The sequence below is a fragment of the Amphibalanus amphitrite genome, unplaced genomic scaffold (genome assembly GCF_019059575.1).
Source record: "Amphibalanus amphitrite isolate SeventyFive unplaced genomic scaffold, NRLGWU_Aamphi_draft 000407F_arrow, whole genome shotgun sequence".
In the NCBI taxonomy this organism is placed as follows: Eukaryota; Metazoa; Arthropoda; class Thecostraca; order Balanomorpha; family Balanidae; genus Amphibalanus; species Amphibalanus amphitrite.
The window spans coordinates 561,087-572,366 of NW_024881901.1; the positions used below are offsets into that span (position 1 = coordinate 561,087).

The 11,280-nt window shown below is 48.8% G+C and overlaps 1 protein-coding gene across 1 annotated transcript; it reads right to left on the bottom strand.

Annotated features, from left to right (window-relative positions):
- Positions 1–1,247: 1,247 nt before the first annotated feature.
- LOC122390732 (GTP-binding protein Di-Ras2-like) lies at positions 1,248–11,047 on the bottom strand. The gene is made up of 6 exons (XM_043383949.1): positions 10,926–11,047; positions 6,984–7,316; positions 4,992–5,137; positions 4,338–4,492; positions 3,951–4,074; positions 1,248–2,310 (listed from the first exon to the last, which is right to left on the bottom strand). The coding sequence occupies exons 3-6, from the start codon at positions 5,127–5,129 to the stop codon at positions 2,131–2,133; spliced, it is 597 nt and encodes a 198-aa protein (XP_043239884.1). The 5' UTR covers positions 5,130–5,137; positions 6,984–7,316; positions 10,926–11,047; the 3' UTR covers positions 1,248–2,130.
- Positions 11,048–11,280: the final 233 nt, after the last annotated feature.

Here is an 11,280-nt window from a genome sequence, read left to right on the forward strand (position 1 = left end):
CCACAAATACCGGTACATTGTCAAAATGGCACTGAAAATACACTATTTTGTCAATGGATTATGGAATCTAGAATTGTCCATCGATTTAATGCAAACAACCAGGGTATACTAAGCTCACCGAGTTGTATAACCCACTTACGATGCGGGCGGTTTTCTTTTTTTTTTGCGTCGTTTGTGGTGTTAAATTTGTTTGCGGTTGGCGGCCGCTTTTTCGTTGTTCGTTTTTTTTTTCGGTGTTTGCTTTTGGCGGCGGGCGGGCGATTTTTAAGCGTTTTCGGTTGGCGGTTAGCGGGCGTGCGATTTTATTGTTTTGCGGCGTTTTTGCGTTTTTTTATTTGCGTTTTGCGGCGGGCGGGCGTTTGTTTATTTTTTCGCGACAACGTTTGCCTTGGCGGTTCGGGCGTGCGTTTTGCGCGTTAGTTGCGGTGTTTGCGTTTTGCGGCGGGCGGGCGTTTTTCACAATTCGAAGTCCAAACCTTCGGGCCACACTCCACAGCGCTCCTCGGAAAGCACTGCCCTCGAGTATAACCCACATACAGGTTTTCCAAATTCGGATGATCTGAAGTCATCTAGGGCCTAGGCCCTAGGGGTCACGACAAGTTCTAAGAAAATTTGTCCGAATAGCTCCAATAGTAAAAATATGTTCCATTTCAACATTTTTGTGTTGTAATCCCTCAGTTTAGATCTATTCAAGATGAATTTGGTGTTTTCTTACTTAAACAACACTTCTCTCGGGTCATCTGAGTTCAAATGAGGTCAAATTACGTTTTTGCTATAATAATAACTGGGCCCACAACGGGGCTAGAGCTTTATAAATAATGTCGTTGTGTCCTTTTGATCAGCCGAATCGAATGATTCAGTTTGGTTAAATTGAACTAAAATGATTAATTTAGCCCTCGCCGGCTGAGGGGGGGGGACATAAGTTTTTTTTTTGCAATAGCTCAAAGGGGGGCACGGTGTCCCGGTGCCCTCCCCGTTCCGCCGCCTATGGGAATACCAATCAAGTTGTAATTTTTGGATACTCTGATGTTATGAGATATATCAATCATCAAACTGTTCGTCAGTGACTGGAGAAAATCAGTCAGCGCTGACTTCGTCAGCATGACCGAGATTCGACAATTCCGTATAATTCAACGCTTTACAGTGCCGCTTAATCTCGCCTTTCAGATTAATAAAAGTACTCGGTGGTACGAAGCATCTCATTATTGGTTAACACTTATCTTTTTTTGCTGTTGTATTCGTAGGAATGTTGTGTGAAGTAAATATATTTTTCAACAAATAGCATCATGTTTCTTGCTTAAAATTCTGACATGATAGTTATCACACAATGCATTCGATGCACTGCCAGACTAACAAAGTAAGCAAAACTACACTGCACAGTACGACATTATCAATAGATACACTAATCTCGAGACTTCTCTCTATCAACAGTACGCGAAAAGAGTAAATTCAACGGGCACAACATATAAAGCACCTCTCCTAATGCGACGAGGATTGGCACCCAATAGGTGTAGACTTGCATACGGTACATTACATTTCTGCACAGTACGTCATTCCAGCACAAGACACAAGGTCGTTTACTAGGATTGTACCGTCCACGAGACGCCATATATTCGGGTGAAGAGATAAAACCAGCGAGGACGAGACGAGACGAGACAGGCGTGCCTACACCATTCGACTTAAGGACGCAGCAAAACGCGCACGTGGCAAGCCGCACGCTGCATAGTCCCAATCTTTTCTTACTCCGGAGTCCGGACTGGTCCCGCCGTCCGGCACGAATAAGATCTGAAGTGCGCTCACTTGCAAACACCACTCCAGCAGACACCGACAAAATTTAAAAATCGTTAAAGCATTGTGACGGCCACTGGGCGCCAATGCATCCGCACTATATTGCTGTATTCTGCATAACTGCTTAGCTCAGAGTTACTAGCCAACGAGAGAGACTGGCGTTGACTGTTACACAGTTCACCAACAGAGAGAGCCAGACCGCTAGAGGTCAGGTCGAGCGGGTCCATTTCCCTCTGGGCTCCCGTCTGTCGGCGTCAGTCCTGGCCAATGTCTGTAGCGACATCGAACACTCGACAGTTGGTGACAGCGACCGACACTCGCCGACCGAGGGTGGCCGCCGGGCTACATCAGCTGGCACTTCTCCTTCAGCCGCAGGGACCCCATGGCGGAGCGCGAGCGGCCGTCCAGGTGCACGGTCATGGTGCGCGTCTTGTCCAGACTGAGCAGCTCCTGGAACAGCTGGCTCACGTTGACGTTTTCCTTTGCAGAAGTTTCCAGGAAGTTACACCGCCACATCTTGGCCTGTGAAGACGGGAGAAGAGTCAGGTTGTCGCGTGAAAAGCCGTTCAGACGGGTTGATTTTCTTTGGCGATACCCTATTCCATATGCGCGAACGAATGGCTTGCAGCTGGCTTTATCGGTATGATATCCATATGTGCTTAGGGTGCGTATTATTTAGGCCAGGGTTCATAATGTCCAGGGCACAATGTGTCCAGTGCTCGAATTGGCCAGTGCCTTGAATTGGCCAGTGTTCACATTGTCCAGGGATTACATGGTCCAAAAGTGGCCAACTGGCTGCAGATAGGGTAAATTCAAAGAGGCCAGGGTTCATAATGTCCAGGGCACGATGTGTCCAGTGTTCAAAATGGCCAGGGTTCATAATGTCCAGGGCACGATGTGTCCAGTGTTCGAAATGGCCAGGGTTCATAATGTCCAGGGCACGATGTGTCCAGTGTTCAAAATGGCCAGTGCCTTGAATGGGCCAGAGTTCATAGTGTCCAGGGATTACATAGTCAACCCAACCCAACCAAACCTAACCTAACCTAACCTAACCTAACCTAACCTAACCTAACCTAACCTAACCTAACCTAACCTAACCTAACCTAACCTAACCTAACCTAACCTAACCTAACCTAACCTAACCTAACCTAACCTAACCTAACCTAACCTAACCTAACCTAACCTAACCTAACCTAACCTAAGGTAATGTTGTTTGCCTACCAGGGATAAGGAAATAGTTTCTCGCATGAATAGATTGCAAGCAATAGTAAATCAAATATTTTTAGGTTAGGCCTTCGGCCTGAAGCCAGATACATAACCACTTAACCTAAAAATATTTGATTTACTATTGCCTGTAATCTCTCCTAAGGCATTGCCTTCGGCACTGCACTGCTTCGCACTGAGCTGGTTCCGTGTTTTTTACATAATGACGTCACTTTCAGTGACTATATAATCCCTGGACACTATGAACTCTGGCCCATTCAAGGCACTGGCCATTTTGAACACTGGACACATCGTGCCCTGGACATTATGAACTCTGGCCATTTTGAACACTGGACACATCGTGCCCTGGACATTATGTACCCTGGCCATTTCGAACACTGGACACATCGTGCCCTGGACATTATGAACCCTGGCCTCTTTGAATATACCCTATCTGCAGCCAGTTGGCCGCATTTGGACCATGCAATCCCTGGACATTATGAACTCCTCTGGCCCATTTAAGGCACTGGCCATTTCGACACTGGGCATAACGTACCCTGGACATTATGAACCCTGGCCAGAATGAATGCTCCCCATGTGCTTAAGCGTGCACGTTTTTGTAGTATGAAATGTCATTAGTCACCGATGCCTTATCACTTACCGGGTACGAATTGCAACGGGTTTTTGTAATATTAGTCGTGCATACTTCCTTTAACAAACTAAACTTAAGGTAAAAGTCACTCCACTGATGTGATAGGTGTAGCATACGCCTCTTGTCGATCATGTCCTATACTTATACTAATCTTAATATAAGTAGGCATTTACGGGTATATTGATCAATGAAAGTCGAGCAAAAGATCACTTCAGGCTTAAAGTGCCTATTACAATTAGGCCTACAAGTTATATTTACCTACACCTTGCACAATGAAAACGTAATAATCGGCAGTCGAATATCATACCTGTGCCTCCCCTTCAGCTTGTGACACCTCTCGTTTGTCATTTTCGTCGCATTTGTTGCCGACCAGAATTATTGGAATATCTTGCAGATCACCCTTTACTTCTTTTATCATGTCGAATATTGATCTGTGAATTGATAGCGTAAGATATCAGCGGAACAAAGCGGAACATTTTCTCATCCAAGCGGTGCTTCATTTGTCATCGCTTTCGCAGAGCTACCCGGAGAAGGCTATCAATAACCCGTCAGAGATGGAAGCAGATCGATAGGCGTCTAAATCTGCTTAGCAAAATTACTTTATTTCTGCAGCACAAAGGCAAGTTAGCAAGCAAAAAGAAAAGAATAAGAGCACTGAAGCAACTTAGGCATGGTATTAATTTTGTGTTCTCACCCGAGCTCCTGCAGACTCTGCCGCGATGTGATGGAATAGACCAGCACGAACGCATGTCCCTTGGAGATGGAGAGACGCTGCATGGCCGGGAACTGGTGGCTGCCGGTCGTGTCAGTGATCTGCAGCGTGCAGATGTTCTTGTTGCAGCTGATCACCTGAACAGACAGAAGGATCTTTTTAACCTAAGCTTTTTAACATAACGATTTTTAACCTAAGATTAAACGTTTCAATGGACGGATTGACTAGACCCCACGTGAGGCAATGCTTGTTAGTGTGGGCCCCTGGCCCCGACTCCTACCGTCCCATCGCGCGATTTCGAGTGACGGGATGATTTAGATACACAATTTTGACGTGCCCATCAAAGTGTCACTCAACTGACTTAAACTGGCTTCGGTTACCCCCGGGAGCACAGCGCTGTACCAACTGAGCTACCGATAGTCATCAATATATTCGTTCTTTTTCGGAACAATTTCTTTTGGGAGTAGACTATAGATTTGACTTAGCCAGTAAGAGCTATGCTTACAACTTGAGCTGATGCAATATGATAAATTTTGTACCTATTTGATTTGTAATGGCAAGCTAAAGTGGTTACATACGTGACGCCGTCAGCTCCTTCTCTTTGTCACACCGATTTTCCGACAAACAAATATTCACCTGTCGATATGTATCTTCGATGGTGGGCACATAGTTGTCCTGAAAGGTGCCCTTGACGAATCGGAGGACCAGCGACGACTTTCCGACGGCGCCGGCCCCGAACACCACCACTCGGTAGTCGTCACTGGGCTCAGGCATCGTGAAACCTGCCGAACATCGCAATTTGACGTCATTGGACCACAATGCAGCGTCATTGCAGCGGAAAACCGCCGACGATCTCTTGTGAATATTGAGTGGTTACAGAAGCGAACGGCTCTGGAGTCGTCCCCGACACAGCATTACTCAGGAAAACATTGATCAGTCTGGCTATTTTTGTGGAAGCAAGGCTTCCAGTAACGAGGGATATTATTTTTCAAGATTTCATTGCTAGCATGCCATGCTATCCTCGAGCGACACGAGTTCTATGGTAATATGCGAGCATCTGCATAACGGTATGGAACTGATAACTTACCAGTATAGCGCCTTTTGGGGCGACTAACGGAGCGAGCGAGGGGGTGAGTCTTGCACGTGCGAAATTTCGAGGGGGTACCTCCAACTGACTTGTGCATGGCACCCTACTGACCGGTTTCTAGCGATGTGCCAAATTTGAGCACAATGGGCCCAGCCGTTCTCGAGATCTGGGAGCGGCACCCTGCACGTGCGCACGTGCAAAATGGGTCCCAACTGACTTGTGCACAGCACCCTACTAACTGGTCCCTAACCGTGTACCAAATTTGAGCGCCATCGGTCCAGCCGTTCTCGAGATCTGGAAACGACCCCTGCACGTGCGCACGTGCAGCAGCACCCCAACTCTGGCACATGGATATGCAGTGCCTAGTGGGTGTCTACCTACATGCCAACTTTCAGCTCAATCGGCCAAGTAGTTACTGAGATATTGCAACAATTGCAAAACTGACACCTTTGACACCTTTTCGTTTTGCACGTGGCACGTGCATAAGGGGTCACCCACATGCATCGGGAATAGTCCAATACTTGGTAGAAGGAATGAAGCTACCCTACAAAATTTACCGCATGTAAATCGGTCAAGTGGTTGCTGAGATATAAGCCTCGCAAAAGCGTCCGCACGGCCGGCCGGCCGGCCGGCCGGCCGCTCATACTCAGAAATTTCTGTTAATCTAAGGAAAGACTACGCTCGCTTCGCTCGCTCCGTAACCAGTATAACGCCTTTTGGGGCGAGTAACGGAGCGAGCGAAAGGGTGAGCCTTGCACGTGCGAAATTTCGAGGGGGTACCTCCAATTGACTTGTGCACGGCACCTTACTAACCGGTTTCTAGCGATGTGCCAAATTTGAGCACAATCGGCCCAGCCGTTCTCGAGATCTGGAAGCGGCACCCTGCACGTGCGCACGTGCAAAATGGGTCCCAACTGACTTGTGCACGGCACCCTACTAACTGGTCCCTAACCGTGTACCAAATTTGAGCGCCATCGGTCCAGCCGTTCTCGAGATCTGGAAACGACCCCTGCACGTGCGCACGTGCAGCAGCACCCCAACTCTGGCACATGGATATGCAGTGCCTAGTGGGTGTCTACCTACATGCCAACTTTCAGCTCAATCGGCCAAGTAGTTACTGAGATATTGCAACAATTGCAAAACTGACACCTTTTCGTTTTGCACGTGGCACGTGCATAAGGGGTCACCCACATGCATCGGGAATAGTCCAATACTTGGTAGAAGGAATGAAGCTACCCTACAAAATTTACCGCATGTAAATCGGTCAAGTGGTTGCTGAGATATAAGCCTCGCAAAAGCGTCCGCACGGCCGGCCGGCCGGCCGGCCGGCCGCTCATACTCAGAAATTTATGTTAATCTAAGGAAAGACTACGCTCGCTTCGCTCGCTCCGTAATCATATCGTGAACAGCAAAGCAACTGAACAAACGGTATGATGCAAATGCGTCGCCGTCCATCGCTCGAAGGAACGCATCATCAAACTTTCAGAACTTGAATTAGATAACACAAACACACGTTAGGGTACGGCAAGCCGTTGACTCACATCCAGTTCCGGGAGGTTTTTCGCTGTAAGCTCAGCGGCGCTGGGTGGTCCAGAGGCGGCAGAGGAGAGAGGTGAGGGGGGAGACGGCGGACCGTTCCCTGTCAGCCGGCACTGGCGCGGTGCGGCAGACAGCTCAGCGGTCCCATACCGACCGACGGCCACTCAGACACTGCCAGTGAAGGCCGCGGCGGCCGACAGACTGTCCCAGCGGCGCCGAGGGAGCGACGTCCGCCGGCCGAGCCGCCGCGCCGACCACATCGCCCCGCCGTCCGACCCGGCAGCAACAGCAGCGGAGGCGGCAGGAGTCAGCGCACCGGCCGACATCAGCCGCCACTGGAACACAGAACACCGTCAACCAGAACAGGAGGCGACTGGGCCGGACATACACGGCCAAAAACAACTACATTTAGCAGGGTCCTACGGTGTAACGGAGACGATGGGCTGCAAAGGTCCCTCAGGGTTGAAAAGAACATCATTTATGCATACAGCAAGCGACATGGCACAGAAAACGTCACAGGCGTCCTCAAATAAAAGCCGACATAGTTAAGCAGACAGGGAGCGTTGCAGCAAGAATAACTGGTTGGGCCTGAATTGCAATAAATCATCCACAGCTAGATACGAATCCATTAACTTGGCCTACTGTCCTCATGTAATCGTTCATTCGCTCGGTCGTTCGGTTGCTTGTTCGTGTGTCCAATGTCCATTTGTTCATTCATTCATTCATTCATTCATTCATTCATTCATTCATTAAATCATTCCATAGATTTTTCCCGTTCGTTTAAAAAGACACGCAAATTGTTATACATTGAGGTATTCATCACTTCTTTCTTGTTTGTATTCATTCACCTGCATCTATAGATATAACGTGCTGACCTTCTGCAGTCAGTTACTTTTTACTTCATTCATTCATTGACGTTTTCAGGTACAGTCTTTGTAGATGGATTTCAACATCTGATTAAACTTAGTTAAATCCACAAATAGCAACGTAACGAAACAACCTATGGTTTAACCCTCGCATGTGTGCGGCGTTTTCCAGCTTCTAATGTGTAGGGGGGGGGGGTCGGTTGGACCCCCCCCTTGCCGTTTGGCCCCTGATCGAGCTAGAGCTTCGCGGAAAAAACGAGCGTGTTGCCCGTGACGAGAGGAAGCCGATGATACCCAATTTTAAGGTCCTAGGTCATTGGTTGACCTTCCAGGTCAGGTCAATGACCCAAGGTCGGGAAAATCGGGACCTGTTAGAAAGTCGTAAAGTGTGGCTGCTAAGGGGTTTTTCGGGGTGCTGATCACGAATATCGTGTTAGTTTTGATCACAGATGATGTCTTTAAGCATTTAGACCAGGTCGGGTCAGGTCAGGTCAGGTCAACCAGTAGGCGTCGTGACGGGTATTAGTATTACGTGTCAACCGCCTCTGACAGCTTCGTAACATGTTACGAAGTCACCAAAACTACTTCGTAAATGTTCAAATGGTTGCTAAATTCGAATTCAGCTCCAAAAACTAGCCTAGAAACATGTAAAACTCGAAAAAGTGAACCGAGGTCACCAAAGGTCAATGACCTGACCTGACCTTCAGGTGACCTTGACACCCACCCTAATGCATGGGAGCAACATCAAATCACATGTTTGAACGTTTGAAACCGCGAAAAGCTTGCAAACGCGCGGCTAATGCGAGCCGACATACGCGGAATCGCGATTCCGGCCAAACATGGTCTCGGAAAAGAGGTCACAGGTCAAAGGTCATTGGGGTCAGGGTCATGAAATTTTCAGGGTAGGTGTAAAATTGATGAATGTGAGGGTACTGAAAGTTTCGTCGCGATCGGCCGCTTTTTACGCGAGTTATTCGCGAAAAACCATGGGGGGGGGGTCCATCCGACCCCCCCCCTACACATGCGAGGGTTAAAATATCTGAGTCATGCGTGCAAAGGCATAAAGCGCCAATCGCCATCCCAGTGATGTGCACATAATAACCAAAGTAAAAATATTCGCATTATGTTTATACGGCGGAGATAGAAAACTATGTACTAACTATAAAAGACGGTTCCAGCGATACAAGTATTACTGTGGATGGTCTTCCACTGGACGTATATTTACACTGAACAGTGTGCATATCTGCTCTGTTCTAGATAGACCTCGCAGTAGCGGTGGAAAGGGAGGGGGTGGGGCACTGCCGACTTTTGGTCCCATTCTTTCCGTGCAACGTCCATAGGGCTAAGGTCAAAATGCCAAAATCAAAGGGGGCACGGTGCCCCGGTGCCCTCCCGTTCCGCCGCCTATGAGACCTCGTTACTATCCGCACTTTAAACCCTCGCCCCGCTGGGGGGGACAATTTGCCCCCCCCCCTGTGGTTTTTCCTGAATAGAAAAAAACGGCGGTCCTGACATACCCAATACACAATCCGAGTCATTCGGTGGCACTCCCAGCCGTTTGACCTACAGAGGTCAGCAAAGGTCACGTGGCCCAAATTTGCACAGCAGATTGTGGCCCACCCAGTAGAGCTAAAGCACTAAAAATGGCACCAATCGACTCGCCAGCATCTAATCTTACTTACACAATACCCATTTCACCTCTCAAGGTCATGCGATGACCTAAGGTCATTTGTGGGCTACGTCGAAAATACACTTGCACAGCAGTTCTCGAGTAGAGGGATTGACCGAATTCTAAACCAAAGCTCATCATGGGCTCCACGGCCCATAGGCCGTGGAGCCCATGGATTGGGCTTGTCAGGACCTACATTGTGTGCGAGTTTCAGCTTCATCGGAGGTGTCCCGAATCTGGGCTGAATCCGGGCTGCGACGTATGGAGTGTCGTTTATTTGTACATTTTGTTCTGCCGAGGTCAAACGGGGTCACATATCGAGAAGCGGTTTTTAAGGAAAGTTACTAAGGCCTAGGGGCTACCCGATGATATGCTTTGATTTGTAATGCGGTCAATCCCTCTACTCGAGAACTGCTGTGCAAACCTTAGGTCATCGCATGACCTCAAGAGGTCAAATGGGTATTGGGAAAGTAAGATTAGATGCTGGCGAGTCGATTGGTGCTATTTTTAGCGCTCTAGCTCTACTGGGTGGGCCACAATCTGCTGTGAAAATTTGGGCCACGTGACCTTTGCTGACCTCTGTAAGTCAAACGGCTGGGAGTGCCACCGAATGACTCGGACTGTGGATTGGGCATGTCAGGACCTACATGGTGTGCGAGTTTCAGCTTGATCGGAGGTGTCCCGAATCTGGACTGAATCCGTGCTGAATCTGGGCTGAATGCTGTCTTGATGGACATCCCAACAGGGCGCGTTGCTCGGCAGACCCCAACGGGGCGCGGGTTAATATCCATAACTATGCGCAGGACAGGTAGATAAACGCAAGGCCCTATATACCGATCAACGGATCCTCGCCGCACGCACGCTCTGTTTTCTAACAAGATTTTGGGCTAACGCGAACCAGACCTTGAGCTTATCGATTCGGGGGTAGGTGCGGTCGCTACGAAGTGAGAATCGGCTGATTCGGCATTGAAAATGCATTTTATTGAAATCACTTTGGTTACTGCTACAAACAATATATTTTGAGGCGGGCCCTAACTCAAAACCATATGTTAGCACGGCCTTTCAGACAGCATTATCCCACAGCGCCAACTCCTTATTCGGATGAGGCAAGTACAGTTTGCGGTTGTATTTTAAGTAATCAGTTCCTATCACATGTGACGCACAAATAAAGCGTCTTTCGCCGTCTTTAGGGACCATAAAGACCTTAGCGCAACAAAAAATGCACGTTTTCCTCCGCATCCGCACCATGGGCCGTGATTCACTGTAGCAAGAATGGTCACCTCACGTCTGACCCTACAACAACTATCGCTTTTGACCCTCACCAGAACGACGGAGGATTAGGAGGCGGCAGGACAGCACCTGCTATCAGATGGATTCAGCCTCGTTGAGCCAGTCGTGGTCAGACTTACCCGCTCCGTGTGGCCACGCCGCGCTGGTGATCCGCACGGGAGCGGCGCGTCCCGTCCGTGCGACCTTCAGTCCTGGGGAGACATCAACTCGTCGGCTGCCGCCATTCGATAGGCGTCGGTATCGACTGGCCGCCGGTGACGTCACGTTGCCAGGGCGACCGGCGGGGAATCGTTGCTGATGACGTAATAATCTGCGTAGTGGGAGGAGCCTACCTACATCGTTGTCGCAGTGATCTGCTGCTGGGCGGATCTCGGTCTAGATAAGACTAAATTTATGCCTATCACGTCTAGACGGACAGCTGATAGCTGCCGATGCGATGCTGACATGAGCAAATATCCGAAAATATAGCTCTCT

Bases quoted from the DNA above. Each gene is read 5' to 3' on its own strand.
- LOC122390732 (XM_043383949.1), bottom strand. From the start codon at position 5,129: ATGCCTGAGCCCAGTGACGACTACCGAGTGGTGGTGTTCGGGGCCGGC. The intron at 4,075-4,337 runs GTGAGAACACAA...ATCAATTCACAG, and splicing joins CAGAGTCTGCAGGAGCTCGG to ATCAATATTCGACATGATAA. The intron at 2,311-3,950 runs GTATGATATTCG...CCGTCTTCACAG, and splicing joins AAGCTGAAGGGGAGGCACAG to GCCAAGATGTGGCGGTGTAA.